Source organism: Ochotona princeps, chromosome 21 (genome assembly GCF_030435755.1).
Source record: "Ochotona princeps isolate mOchPri1 chromosome 21, mOchPri1.hap1, whole genome shotgun sequence".
Classification (NCBI taxonomy): domain Eukaryota; kingdom Metazoa; phylum Chordata; class Mammalia; order Lagomorpha; family Ochotonidae; genus Ochotona; species Ochotona princeps.
Genome location: NC_080852.1, coordinates 15,313,729 through 15,327,209, shown reverse-complemented (window position 1 = coordinate 15,327,209; position 13,481 = coordinate 15,313,729). Strand labels below are relative to the sequence as shown.

The 13,481-nt window shown below is 44.0% G+C and overlaps 1 protein-coding gene and 1 pseudogene across 8 annotated transcripts in view; both read left to right on the top strand.

Annotated features, from left to right (window-relative positions):
- Nucleotides 1-13,481, top strand: part of ATXN7 (ataxin 7) — a 109,798-nt gene that overhangs the window by 79,053 nt on the left and 17,264 nt on the right. For all 8 annotated transcript variants that reach the window (XM_058678913.1, XM_058678912.1, XM_058678911.1 and 5 more), the window contains 3 exons: nucleotides 7,890-8,142; nucleotides 10,156-10,415; nucleotides 11,187-11,269. In XM_058678913.1, the coding sequence (XP_058534896.1) occupies nucleotides 7,890-8,142; nucleotides 10,156-10,415; nucleotides 11,187-11,269 (596 nt within the window). The remainder of the gene's footprint in view (nucleotides 1-7,889; nucleotides 8,143-10,155; nucleotides 10,416-11,186; nucleotides 11,270-13,481) is intronic.
- LOC118760323 (U2 spliceosomal RNA) lies at nucleotides 11,696-11,812 on the top strand (annotated as a pseudogene).

Here is a 13,481-nt window from a genome sequence, read left to right as displayed (position 1 = left end):
ACTTTTGTGTACAGTTGGTTATCAAAGTCATTGGTCATAGGACTACCATCTGGCCGGCTATCAGCTAGTGTGTGAAAGCATGAGTTCCTTGAAACATGGATTGCTGTTTCACAGCAGGCCTTTGTGGGGAGAATAATCCTGTAAAACATTGCAAATGTGAATATGCTCTGAGATGTGTGTTGAATTTAAAGGGAGAGGGAAGGTAGGTTTCCTGAATCGTTACTGTGATGATCTCCCTGAAATTTTGATCTATCTGCATTTCAAGATGTTAACAACACAAGTACTTGGACCATCATCTTCAGTATCCTGGGGTGTTCTTTAGAAGGAAGCTGGCTCACAAGCAGCAGTGGGACCTGATCCCATGCATCCCCTGTGGGGTTCAGGCATGCAGAGTGGAGGCTTAACCCATTGCACCATAATGCCTACTCTTGGAAAATACTTGTGTCTTGGATGACCGTCCTTTTTTTCTGGTCTGAATTTATCCATTTTTAAATGAATTGCAAGAGTTGTTGCCCCAAACTTGCATCTGAAAAGAGCACAGGACAAAGAGTTCCTAACTTCATGATGTTTTGACCTAAGATGTTTGTAGAAGTTAGAAGTGCCTGCAACTGTCAGTTTTCATTTAGTAGAAGTGTCATTCGAATCATGGTCTTCTCCAAGGCTGATGATGTGTGGTCAGTCTTCTAATGCTGCTGGACAGCAGCAGCTGCCAACTGCTACTCCCTGTTAGACCTGCTCTGTGTATGCTGTGATGCTCAATGTGCTGTTATGTGTTAAGTGGATGCACTGCATTTTTGCTTCATGATATTCTCAATTTATGATGGGTTTATCAGGGCATAAGTGCATTGTAGCTCAGGAAACATCCGTTTGTTCCTGGGATGAACTAAATCCTTACCACCCTGGAGAAAATAACCTGAAACAGGATTTGGTTGTTCTAAGGTGATTTCCACCTGTTTTTATTGTTAGGGGGTATTAAAAGAAGTACTTTTTGTTTTCTAGCTGAAGGACTAAGTCTGTAACTGGCATCATCTAAAACTAACACAGGGCAACTGTATCACTCTCCTGTGGGGTTCCCAAAGAGCCTTGGCTTCCTTATCTGGAAAGTAGGGATAGTAATAGTATCTGCTTTGTTAGGTGGTCAGAGTTAATGAGATAATCCCCAGAAATGCCATAGCATGAGGCCTGGGCAAGGTTTCTCAAAGTAAACAATGGCAGCTGTTGTTGTTTATGAAGGTGAGACTTCTTCTCAGTCAGTTGTTTAGATTGTAAAAGAGTCGTAAAAGGTTTCGCGAGATACACAAAGAGAGCCTTGAAACAAAGGAGTTGTGTGGGGTCTCCTTAACCTTCAGCCCCTCTTGTGTGATGCTGGTGAGAATGGGACCCATGAACATCATGATCATTAATGATAGTACATCTTGTTTGTTTTGGCTCACATAAAATTGAAACTAGAACACCAAATGAAATTTCTTTTTTAGAAAAAATTTATCTGAATATCAGGTGTAAGCTATATTGATTATAGAAAAATGTAAGCAGTATACAAAATTTTTTTAGAAGACCTTTAATCTGAGAATAACCACATTTTTAAAAAGTTTCATGTATGTGTCCTAGATTCATTTCAGGTATGAAAGATACCATAAGAAATCTGTTTTGTATTAAATTTTGGTATATCATAAAGCACTTTTGTTTTCAAAGCAGTAATTTGATGTAAAAAAAAACTATAGTGTTTTGATTTGAACTCTTTGATTTATACCTTGATATTAACAATTAATTTTTTATTAAACCTCAGCAGGAGCTCAAAATTACAAATTGGATAGTCTTGGTTGCTTCTTATTTTGGAAGGCCTGCTGAGAACCATCCCTTTTATTCCCAATCCTCTTGCCTTCAACATTGTCACACGTTGAAGCCACAAGGTGGAAGAGAACTCTGTGGTGTGTGTGTGTGTGTGTGTGCACGCGCGCATCTATCCTTGTCCCACTTTATCCCTTCCTGCTGACCCCATCCCATATCTATTTTATCTGTTTATCCCACCCTCCCACCACACACACACTGCACCGTACACACTCCCATGCTGGTCTTTCTGTCTGTGCTCACACTTTCTCTATAGCTGTTTTGTCTGCATGTGAGTCATCCTGCCTGAGTCTCCCTTGCCAGAGCCATTCACAGTGTCCCACTCAGTGTGCGACAGTGTGATTCTTGGGCCTGTAGCCAAGCCCTGGAGAGAGAATTGTTTTTGAAAATGCAGTTTGAACTCCTCAGCAAACAGCATTGCAGTTGCACTTAGCATCTGGCAACCAGTTTGTCCACTTCATATAGGGTCCATGCGTCTAACTGTAATTTGCCTGTTTCTCTGAATCCAGAGAAAAACACTCCTTTTTGAGTTGGAAGCCCAGTGTAAAATTTGATGAAAAGTAAAGAGTTGGGGTCCCTTCCATATAGGAGTCACCAGGTTCAGTGGCTGACCCTGGCTCCAGACTCCAGCTTTCTATCCTTGGAGACCCTGGGAGGTAGCAGAGACGACTCAGGTTCCTGCCAGCGCGGGAGAGAAGTGGGTTGAATTCCTAGCTGTTTGCAGCCTGGCCCAAACCCATCTGTTGCAGGAATTTGGAGAGTGAACTAGTGAATGGGAGCTCCCTCTGTTGCTGTTTTGAAGGTTATAAAAAGTACCCATAATGAAATTATAGTTAAATCTGTTTCTTCTTCCCTACTGTCTTACGCGGGGAAAGACAGATACTCTCTTTTCATAGAATAAGTTATCAGTTCAGCATGTAAAGAAACAGCTGGATTCAGTAGGCTGACAAGAATTTGAAGTGCAACTTCTCAGCAATGAAGATGATGTTCAGTGACTGAAAGAAATGGACGTGATAGCTTGACCTTTTCTAAGAAATAATTATTATCATTTTATGATATAGTTTACATAGGCCCTGGGATTTCCCTTACACCTCCCCAAGTCACCACCGCGTTGTCCCTACTGAGTTTCCTTGTATTATTTCTATAGTTTACTTCTTCATACACAGTCATATGTCCATCATTACAGGCATGGGCAGTGGCAGAGTCCAACATCCTATTGTCATGATACAGTTAACAGTTTCATTGGGAGTCCATCTGTGATCTGGAAGTAGAGATGCATACTGCATTGTATCCTCACATCTGGATATGATAGTCTCCATTACATAGTTACTATACATCCCCTTAACTGAAAAGCCAGAATACAAAATCAACAACAGGAAGAAAAAGAGAAATTTACAACACCATGAAGTTAAATAATATGCCACTGGATATGATAGTCTCCACTACACAGTTACTGTACATCCCCTCAAATGAAGAGTCACAAAATAAAATCAGTAACAGGAAGAAAAATAAAAACACCATGAAGTTAAATAACATGCTATTGAATGACTAATGTGCCACTGAAGAAATGAAAATCAAGAATGTTCTTGAAGAATATGGTGCTACTGTATAATTTATGAGTCAGTGAAGAGTTTAATGAGAAAGAGGTTTGAAGAGATGAAACTTAAAAAAAAAACCTAAAATATAGTTTCCACTGATCTTTGTAGGTGAGATGTCTCCTTTAGGCAACAAATAGATGTGGTTTTTTTTTTTTTTTTAAAGATTTATTCATTTTATTACAGCCAGATATACACAGAGGAGGAGAGACAGAGAGGAAGATCTTCCGTCCGATGATTCACTCCCCAAGTGAGCCGCAACGGGCCGATGCGTGCCGATCCGAAGCCGGGAACCAGGAACCTCTTCCAGGTCTCCCACGCGGGTGCAGGGTCCCAATGCATTGGGCCGTCCTCAACTGCTTTCCCAGGCCACAAGCAGGGAGCTGGATGGGAAGTGGAGCTGCCGGGACCAGAACCAGCGCCCATATGGGATCCCAGGGCTTTCAAGGCGAGGACTTTAGCCGCTAGGCCACGCCGCCGGCCCCAATGTGTTTTGTTTTTTAATCCAGTCTACTAATCTATGAAACTTGATTGAGGAGCTTAAGCCATTTACAATCAGGGTTGATACTAATGGGTGGTAATTTGATCCTGTCATTTTATCAATGGGTTGTTCATTGATTTAGTCTTCTGTTATTATTTTACTGGGATGTTCTGCACATTTGCCCTTGGTTTTGGTGCGTGCTATTCCTTTTCTCTGCCAAGAGAACATCTTTAAGTATCATCTGTAGGGCAGGTTTGGAAGAGGCGTAGATCACAGAGAGGAAGATCTTCTGTTTGTTGATTCACTCCCCAAGTGACTGCAATGGCCGGAGCCGAGGCGATCTGAAGCCAGGAGCTTAGAGCCTCTTCTGAGCCTCCCACACGAGTGCAGGAATCACAAGGCTTTTGGGTCATCCTCAACTGCTTTCCCAGGACACAGGCAGGGAGCTGGATGGATTAGAATCGGCGCCCATGTGGGATCCCTGTGCATTCAAGACAAGGACCTTTGCTGCCAGGCTACTGTGCTGAGCCCAGGTTCTGGGTTCTTACCTTTTTCTGTACAACCTTTCTCCTACTTATGGTTCTAGCAGTTCCCAGGATTAGGGAGACACCAGGTGTCCGATATAGCTAGGTTGTTTGTGGTACTAATCTTGCCGGAATCTATTGGTTGTTAGATCTGAGGGCCACTTGGACCTCTTTTGACCCGTATGATGCCAAAGTCAGTATTATTTTCCCTGTGGGATCAATCAGTGCAATGCACTGAGCTCAGTGAATTCTTGGCGAGCTCAGTAACTGTGCACCTCACTGTTGTCCCTGCAGTCTTAACACCTTTGCCACACTGTACAGATGGAGCCTGATGTGGCACTACTGGAGTTCTTGATCTGCTGGCTGTCAGATCTGAGGACTACTTGGACCTGTCTTGGATGGAACCTGTAGGATGCCTTGTTTTTGCAGTGTACCGAGCCAGAAACGAGTTCACGCCAAACTCAGTGCATGCGCAGTCCTGTCCCATAGCTTTTGTCTCCCTACTCAAAATAGCACCTGATTCAGCTCTAGGGGGTGGACTGGGCTGTGAAGTCCACCCTGTTCCTGCACCACCTGTCTGGGACCTGTGGCTTTGTCTCTGCTCCTGGTCAGATCCAACAAGCAGAATGGGCAGTTCTTTGTGTTTGTCTCCTGAACTCCCGGTGAATGCCCCTTGCCACCTTGTTGCTGGTGGAGTTCCGAATGCCGCTGGGGTATCAGCCACTGCAACACCACACCACTGTGTCTGCTGCTTTCCCCTCTGCCGTCATTCTGTCCTCTCCTATTTCCTGGAATGTGTCCTCTCTGCTTCACACTGGCTGATTTTGCTGCATCTGTTAAAACATGTCCTTACCCTATTCCACCATGTTGATGAGGCTGATTGGTCTTTTATTTTCCTATTTATTTATTTATTTTTATTGGAAAGTCAGATAAACAGAGAAGAGGAGAGATAGAAAGATCTGTCTGCTGATTCACTCCCCAAGTAGATACAATGGCTGGAGCTGAGCCTTTCTGAAGCCAGGAGCCAGAAGCCTCTTCCGAGTCTCCCACGCTTGTGCAGGATCCCAAGGCTTTGGGCCATCCTTGACTGCTTTCCCAGGCCACAAGCAGGGAGCTGGATGGAAAGTGGGGCTGCTGGAACATGAACTGGCACCAAGTGGGATCCCAGCATGTTGAAGGTGAGGACTTTCACTGCTAGGCTACCTCACCAAGCCCAAAATTGCACAATGAAATCTACATAGGGCTTATTGGAAAAACGTGGTTATGGCATAACCCTCCAAACCTTCACCTGTGACATCCAGAAAAAGATAAGAACCTGATGAAAATGATAATACAGTCCTGTATAGGCGAAGTGGTTGAAAATGTGTAAATGGTAGAGTAAATATGGCATTTTACCTTGAAAAGACTTGGCATTTTCTTGTTTAAGTGAGGATGGGAAAAATTGTAGTTGGTGAGCTGTTATGAAGTGGTGGCAGAAAGGGCTCTGAACGTGAATAGAAACAGTGCTTGTTGGGTGTGGGGGAGGTTTTTAAAAATTTTTTTTAATTCAAAGCATTACACAGAAACAGGAATAGGCCTAGAGATCATCCATCTGCTGGTTCCCTCCCCCAGTGGTCACAGCAGATGGAGCTCGGCTGCAATGATGCCAGGTGCTTCATCTGGGTCTCCCACATGGGTAAGGGCCCCAACATTTGGCCCCCATTCAGGGAGCTGGATATGAAGCGGAGCAGTCAGTCTTGAAACAGTGCTCACGTGGAATGCCAACACTCTAGCCGACTGCCTTTGCCTGCTCTGCCAATACGCCAGCCCTGAGTATGGTTCTTAAAGCCAGAAGGGTTAAGGTGTTAAGGGTTAAGGGTTAAGAAGGCTTAAGGTGGTGAATTTTTAAATATTGGCATTTTGATTATTTCCACATGGTTCCCTTCAGCCAGGTAGTTTTTTTTTCTTTTTTTAAGGTACAGTTTTCTGAATTTTTCTAATACTTTTTGCTGACAAAAATCACAGAAATAAGCCAATTCCAAAAGGACAAATATCATGTTCTCTCTGATTTGATCTAAGGCAATCTTCATGCAAAATACAAGATCCATGGCTATATGGGTAAACTTGCCTGAACATATAGTCATCTAGAGGAACTGTATAATAGAGACTGTCATATCGAGATATGAAGATGCAATCCAGCATGCACCTCTTACTTCCAAATCAAAAATGGACCCCCAGTGAAACTGTTCAATGTACCTTGACAACAGGTTGCAGGACTCTGCCATCGTCCATACCCACAGTGTCAGGATACACTTAAATAGCAGGATTGCTGCGCTGTGCAGAATTGTTTTTGACAGACTATACTATTTGTAATAATATGGGGGAAAACAGTGGGGGGTTGGAAATCTGAGAAGGAGGGGAAGGGAAATCCCAGCACCTGTGGAACTGTATCATTAAATACATACATGCATGCATGTATGCATACAGACATAAATACATAAGTTTTAAAAAATCGCAACAGCTGCAAGATCGTACAACTAATTTCCTTCTAGGAATAAATCGTCACAGTTTCATGAAGAGGTTTAGGACTGCTGAAATACGACATTTGAAATTGTACTGTTTCAGGGGCAATTGCTGTCATTGTTTCTAATATATTTAATCTTTGAAATACTTGTATGGCTCCCATGTTGTGGTAAGTCACTGTCAGATCGCATAGCTAAGAGTTAAGCAGCGTTTCTAACTAAAAGCAGCTACCAAAGCAAGTGCTGTCATAGATGCGGTTACCAGAAAACATGCTTGTTTCTGAGGACAGCATGGTTCAACAGCTCTTAGTTTGTACTCTTATGTATTGCCTTACTCTGGGAAAACCTGATTCTCCGGTGCCTTAGGTTTATTTTCACTTATATCTTTGTCGTCTGTACTTAATGATGAATTACTTCCTGGTGTAAAAAACAGGCGCAGCTATTTGTGGTATTTTGGTCTTGTGCCTTTGGCATCCTACTGGTGTGAAACGGAGCTGTGCCATCTGTAGTCAAGTGAGATTATTGGAAAAGGGGGCAGTGAAATGATTCACTGGAAAATTTCAGCACAGACTGTTAAAAACGATCAGATAACCCTTGAAACATTGTGATGTGGTGTCATATGCTGGTGCGTAGTGACTGGCAAGGAAGAAAGAAAGCCCAGAAGGCAGTGTCCTTATGTTCAGAGTGGTGGTTGAATTTCCTACTGGGCGTTAGTGATCAACTACTTTATGGCGAGATGCTCTGAAACAGGAGGCTGAGTTCCTGGAATCCTAGTCTGTGGAACCTAGATAAGCCATTTTTGAATGCTGCCAAGTTTAACATATCGTCACTTATTGAAACATACTCTGACTTAAATGTGTTGATTTCAGGGAGCTGGTTCAGCGTTCCATTTGAGAGTTGCCTAAAACCAGGTGTCTCGTTTCTTTTGTGTGTTTTTCAGAAAGAAGACACAGTTCCTCCAACAAGCCTTCTCTGGCCGTTCCTCCCACTTCAGTATTTTCCTTCTTCCCTTCTCTGTCCAAAAGCAAAGGAGGCAGTGCAAGTGGAAGCAGCCGTTCTTCCAGTGGAGGTGTTCTCAGTGCATCCTCATCAAGTTCCAAGTTGTTGAAATCACCCAAAGAGAAACTGCAGCTCAGGGGGAACACCAGGCCAATGCATCCCATGCAGCAAAGTAGACCCCCCCATGGTAGAATGTGAGTATGGCTAGGGGGGTTTGAAAGCTTCTCCACTGGAGCTGCTACTGTGGCTACTGACAGAACCTCATGGTGTCTCTGAGTGATGTGAAAGAGAGCCCACTTGGGGAAGAATTCTGACATGTATTGGTGGTTCTTGCTGTGTCCTTATCGTATCTATATCTTAGGAGCCTTCTTAGAGTAGTAATAGCAATAATAATGAGGCCAGCGGTATTTAATCACTGTTTATTGTGTACCAGTTATTGCCACTGAACTCTCAATCTGTGTGTCCTGTGTTAAGGATCACAACATTTCTGTGGAGTAACTACTGTTTGTGATGTCCATTTTCCACACGGGGAGAAAAAGCTGGAATGGTATTCAGAAGCTTTGTCCCACTTCTGCTGTTTCCTGACTGTAGGCCTTTGGGCAGGGCGCTGCTGCTCTGGAAGCCTAAGAAAGCAGCTGAAGTGTGGGATTATTGGGAGTGTTTGAGGTAATGGATGTTAAGCAAGTGGTATAGTGTCTGGCCCATAGGAGGCAGAGAATAAATGGAAGCTGGCACTGCTGCTGCTGCTGCTGCTGCTAATATAATGCGAAAAGGTGAGGCGATGCCAGACATAGCTCTTGGATTTTCTGGGACCTGCAAAGCAAACAGGGAAGCACTACTTCCTCCCCCAGCCCTAGGTCACACTCCCCAGGCAAGGCTTTGGCAAGTTGCCACGGTGGATCTGTAACTGGCAGGCTCCCTGAGGGCACATGAGGGAGCAGCCGAGCACCGTGATAGAAATATAACTTGCCGTCACAGCATCACTCAAGCTGCTGGCAGGCGGCTTCTCCCTTGCCCGCCTGCCTGCCTGCCTGCCTCTAGAGGGTCTACCCTACTTTCAGTCCCAAGGTCCAATAATCTGATTAATCTCATAGCAGGGCCCAGCACCTGCTACTGTCCAGGGACCTTGCCAGCTGAGAGAGGCCATGGCATCTTGCAGTCTCTCCTGCGGTCAGGCTATTGCAAGTACAGCTGTTTGAGGCTGTTTGTCCTGGTTGCTAATCCCCCAGCCCCTGCTCATACGAAAGGAGTACAGCACACCCAGCTTGGCTTTCTTTTCTAGTGCTGTCTGAAAGCCAAAGAAAATACCCATGCACTGCTTATGTCACTAGCCAGCTAACAGCTGCTGTAGCGTTCACTCCAGTGGACCAAGTTTATAAACCTCATCCAAGCAAATCTTTTTTTGGAGCTAGGGCTTCAGAAGAGGGAAGAACCAAGCCAACTGTTGTTAGCTTACTAGTAACAGTATCAATTTTGTAAAGAAAAATGATAGTACTCTAAGATCCCAGGATAACTTTCAGCTCTTTGTTAGTGGCATAGGTATCTGGCACTTGCCAATTGTGTGTGTCCCAGGTACTGGTAAACTTCTATCATAGAAACCTTTTTTAGGGTCTTGGGAGTTACAACCCAGTGACCACCAGTACAGACAGACTAGTTAAACATTGGTCTTTCTCATTGGTCAAAACTTGTTAAACATACTAGTTAAACATTGGTCTTTCTCTTTGGTCAAAACTTGGAAATGAGTTATTAGTCATGTTGAATTCCATCTGCCTTTTTGGCATTATGTTGCTAGCTGTGGTCACTCAGAAGTTCATTTGATTTTGATGACTCCTTTCTAAAACATGACAGGTCTCAAAAGATAATTTCTGTGGAGTCTGTAGACTGTCTTTGGTCCCTTTGGACATTTGCCTGTTTCCCTTCTTTTTAAAAATGGTGTATGGCATCAGTTCCCAGTCTACCGTAGGCCCCCAGTGTGAAATGTTTCTGAAATGATAAAAGGTAAGTCAGTTTGGTCCCCTGGAGCTTGGACGTCACAGAGAGGCCTAGAATCTGAGTTGGAGTGAGCCTTGCTGGCTTCTTTGGGTAGCCCTAACCAAGTTGGTGAAGTGGTGTGTAGACGCCTGCCCGGCTCAGTCCGGACCCTGGTGCCCCAGTCCCCTGAGGCTGCAGCACTGAGGTGCTGTTGTTCTTCCTTCCTCTGCTGACAGCATGACGCCCTCTGTGAAAGTGGAAAAGATTCATCCCAAGATGGATGGCACACTACTGAAGCCTGCAGTGGGGCCCACATGTCCTGCTACTGTGAGTTCCTCAGTCAAGCCTGGCCTTAACTGCCCCTCAATACCAAAGCCAACCTTGCCTTCACCTGGACAGATTCTGAATGGCAAAGGGCTTCCTGCACCGCCTGCTCTGGAAAAGAAATCTGAAGATACTTCCAATAACCGAAAATTTTTAAATAAGAGATTATCAGGTAACTTCGTATGTCTATCTTAATAATGTGCTCAGTACTGGACATCTGAGGGAGCAAATGACCTGCCTATAACTTAACAGGTCCTCTTTGTAAAACCAGTTCACTTCAGGAAGTGGGCATGTGGCCTAGCAGTTAAGATGGCCCTTGGGATGCCCACAGCTTACATGAGAATACCCGAGTTTCAGTCACAATTCTGCTTGCACTGCCAGCTTTCTGTATAATGTGCATCCTTAGAAGCAGTGGGTGCTAATTCAAGCAGTTATCTCCTTGTCACCCACATGGGAGACCCAGATTTTTTAATTCCTTGCTTCCACCTTTGGTGGCCTGGTGTAGTGCCAGCTGTTGCAGGAATTTATAGAATGAAACAGTGGGTAGAAAACACCTTTCTCTGCTTTTCAAATAAATGAATAAAAATTTGAAAAGAGAAGCTGGTTATCTTGAGTGTTAGAGGAATTTGATAGGTAGCATGGTTATTTGTCCCCTCATGCTTGTTTCTGCAAGAGCCCATGTGAGTGTACGTTATATGAAAATGACTTTCTAGTGCTGTGTTTGAGCCTGGCAGTACAGCAGTGCTGCCTTAAATAGTGCCTATTCTGTTTTCTAAAGGTAGGATTCATTCACTGTCTTAGTGATGATGTTGCTACTTTGTTGTAGGACCAAAGGGTTGAGGATGCTGTATTTATTGACCATCTGATGATTTGATTTTATGCCGCAGCTTGTCTTGAGGTCCCTTCTGCCCTCTTAGATGTAATGTCTGTGTGCTTTTGGCAGAAAGAGAGTTTGATCCTGACATCCATTGTGGGGTCATTGATCTCGACACCAAGAAGCCCTGTACCCGGTCTTTGACATGCAAGGTAGGTGGCCCCCCGCCGCAGGTGGAGCCAGGGAGTGGAGAGGGGAGGGACAGGACTGTCACTCCTTGTATACCGTTTGTTACAGCTTGAAGATCTGGTGCTATGAGAATCGCTCTTGTCTCTGATGGGGAGTCGCTCGGTCCTGATGAAGAAAGCCACACCTTGACGAAAAGGGAAGCTCAGAACAGGGAAATGTGGTGTTAGAATCAGAGAGATTGATTCAGTGTGAGCAGTGCAGTGTCCAGAGGCGTACTGGCCTTTTCTGAGCATAGTATAGCAATCTTAATATGAGAGGCTTGCCTTTCTTGCGGCTTAATTGCACCAAGATTAAAAGAAAACTCTGAAATTTATCCTGATCCCTTTATGAATATTGTGAAAGTCTAGCTTAAATTTTAAAGAGCTACAGCTTTAAAAATCTGTGATTCTATCGCTTCTTGGCCTTTTGGCTAAGATCAAGTGTAGTAAAAATCTGTGATTCTGAGACAATCTTTGAAACACTACTAGACAAACCATACTTTTTTTTTTTTTTTTTTTTTAACCTATATACAAGTTAAAGAAATGAAGTGCCTCCATTATGGTCAGAGGTCATTATTTATTTCCCTTAAAATGTCAGTATTCGGGCCCAGCGTGATAGCGTAATGGTTAAGGTCCTTGCCTACAACCTGCTGGGATCCCATATGGGCACCGGTTCTAATCCCAGCAGCTCCACTTGCCATCCAGCTCCCTGCTTGTGGCCTGGGAAGGCAGTCGAGGACGGCCCAAAGCCTTGGGACCCTGCACCCGCATGGGAGACTCAGAAGTTCCTGGCTCCTGGCTTTGGATCGGCACAGTACCAGCCATTGTGGCTACTTGGGGAGTGAATCATCAGATGGAACATCTTCCTCTCTGTCTCTCCTCCTCTCTGTGCATCTGCCTTTCCAATAAAATAAATAAATCTTTGAAAAAAAAAAGTCAGTATTCTAATGAGGTGTGGCACATTGGCCGTAAAGGGCTGTTGCTGGAGCGTGTCCTCCCACCATGGTGAGAGCTCCCCGCTGAGGATTGCCTGTAGCCTGCTCATGGTGGGGGTCACAAAGTATTAGAATCACTGGATTTGATGTATGTAATTTGAAAGGGGGATATAAAAGCTAGAAAACGGAGCATTGTTCTCTTCTAAAAATGACTAATATTGCTGATATATTATATTAAATTGTAGGAAAAATAATAGCCAGGCCTTGTTCAGTTCTACTCCCTGCAGCTGTTCGGGGAATATTTCACTCTTCAGAAATATGGTACTTTTTTTTTTTAGTAGTTCTTTGATTGTTAGTGTGGAGATACTGTCTTACAGTATTTACAACCTTTGAGAGAAAACAGACAGGAACGCCTTTAAATATCTAATTTTTTAAACTTTCCTGGTGCATGACATTGATGGACAGCCCTATCCCAAGCTCAGGCTTGGATCTCTTGTCAAACTGAGTTTTTTTTTTTTAAGATTTATTTATTTTTATTGCAAGATCAGACACACAGAGAGAAGGAGAGACAGAGAGGAAGATCCTCCGTCTAATGACCCACTCCCCAAATAATCGCAATGGCCAGTGCTGCACTGGTCAGAAGCCGGGAGCCACAATCCGCTCCAGGTCTCCACGTGGAATCAAGGTTCCAAGGCCTTGGGCCGTCCTTGACTGCTTTCCCAGGCCACAAGCAGGGAGCTGGATGGGAAGGTAGTGGGGCGGTCAGGACCAGAACCAGCGCCCACATGGGATCCTGGCACATTCAAGGTGAGGACCCTAGCCACTAGGCCACTACACCAGGTCTGAAACTGAGTTTTTTGCTTTTTTTTTTAATTGAATGCTAATTGAATGTAGACAGTAAATATGTTGTTTGTTGCCTGTTTGCCACAGTGCCAGCTGGCCCCACGCAACAATTCCCATCCCTGCTCTACATCAGGATTCCCAACTTGTTGCTTTGACCCTCTTCCCGCCCACCTGGCTCTCCATAGTGTGATACCCAACTACTTTAAAAAGATGTCTTTTTGAAAGCTGTGAATTGTTCAAAGCATCACTTCTTAAAATGTATTGATTTGAAATAATTTCATCTTCTAGTTCTTGAAAAAAAATATTGCGTAAAATCAGATCTTGTCTATATACTGGCTGGAGCCAGTGTGCATTCGCCTTCCTTCATTCGTTTCCTCCTTAATTTGTTCCTTAAATTTTATTTGATTGTGCTGAAGGAG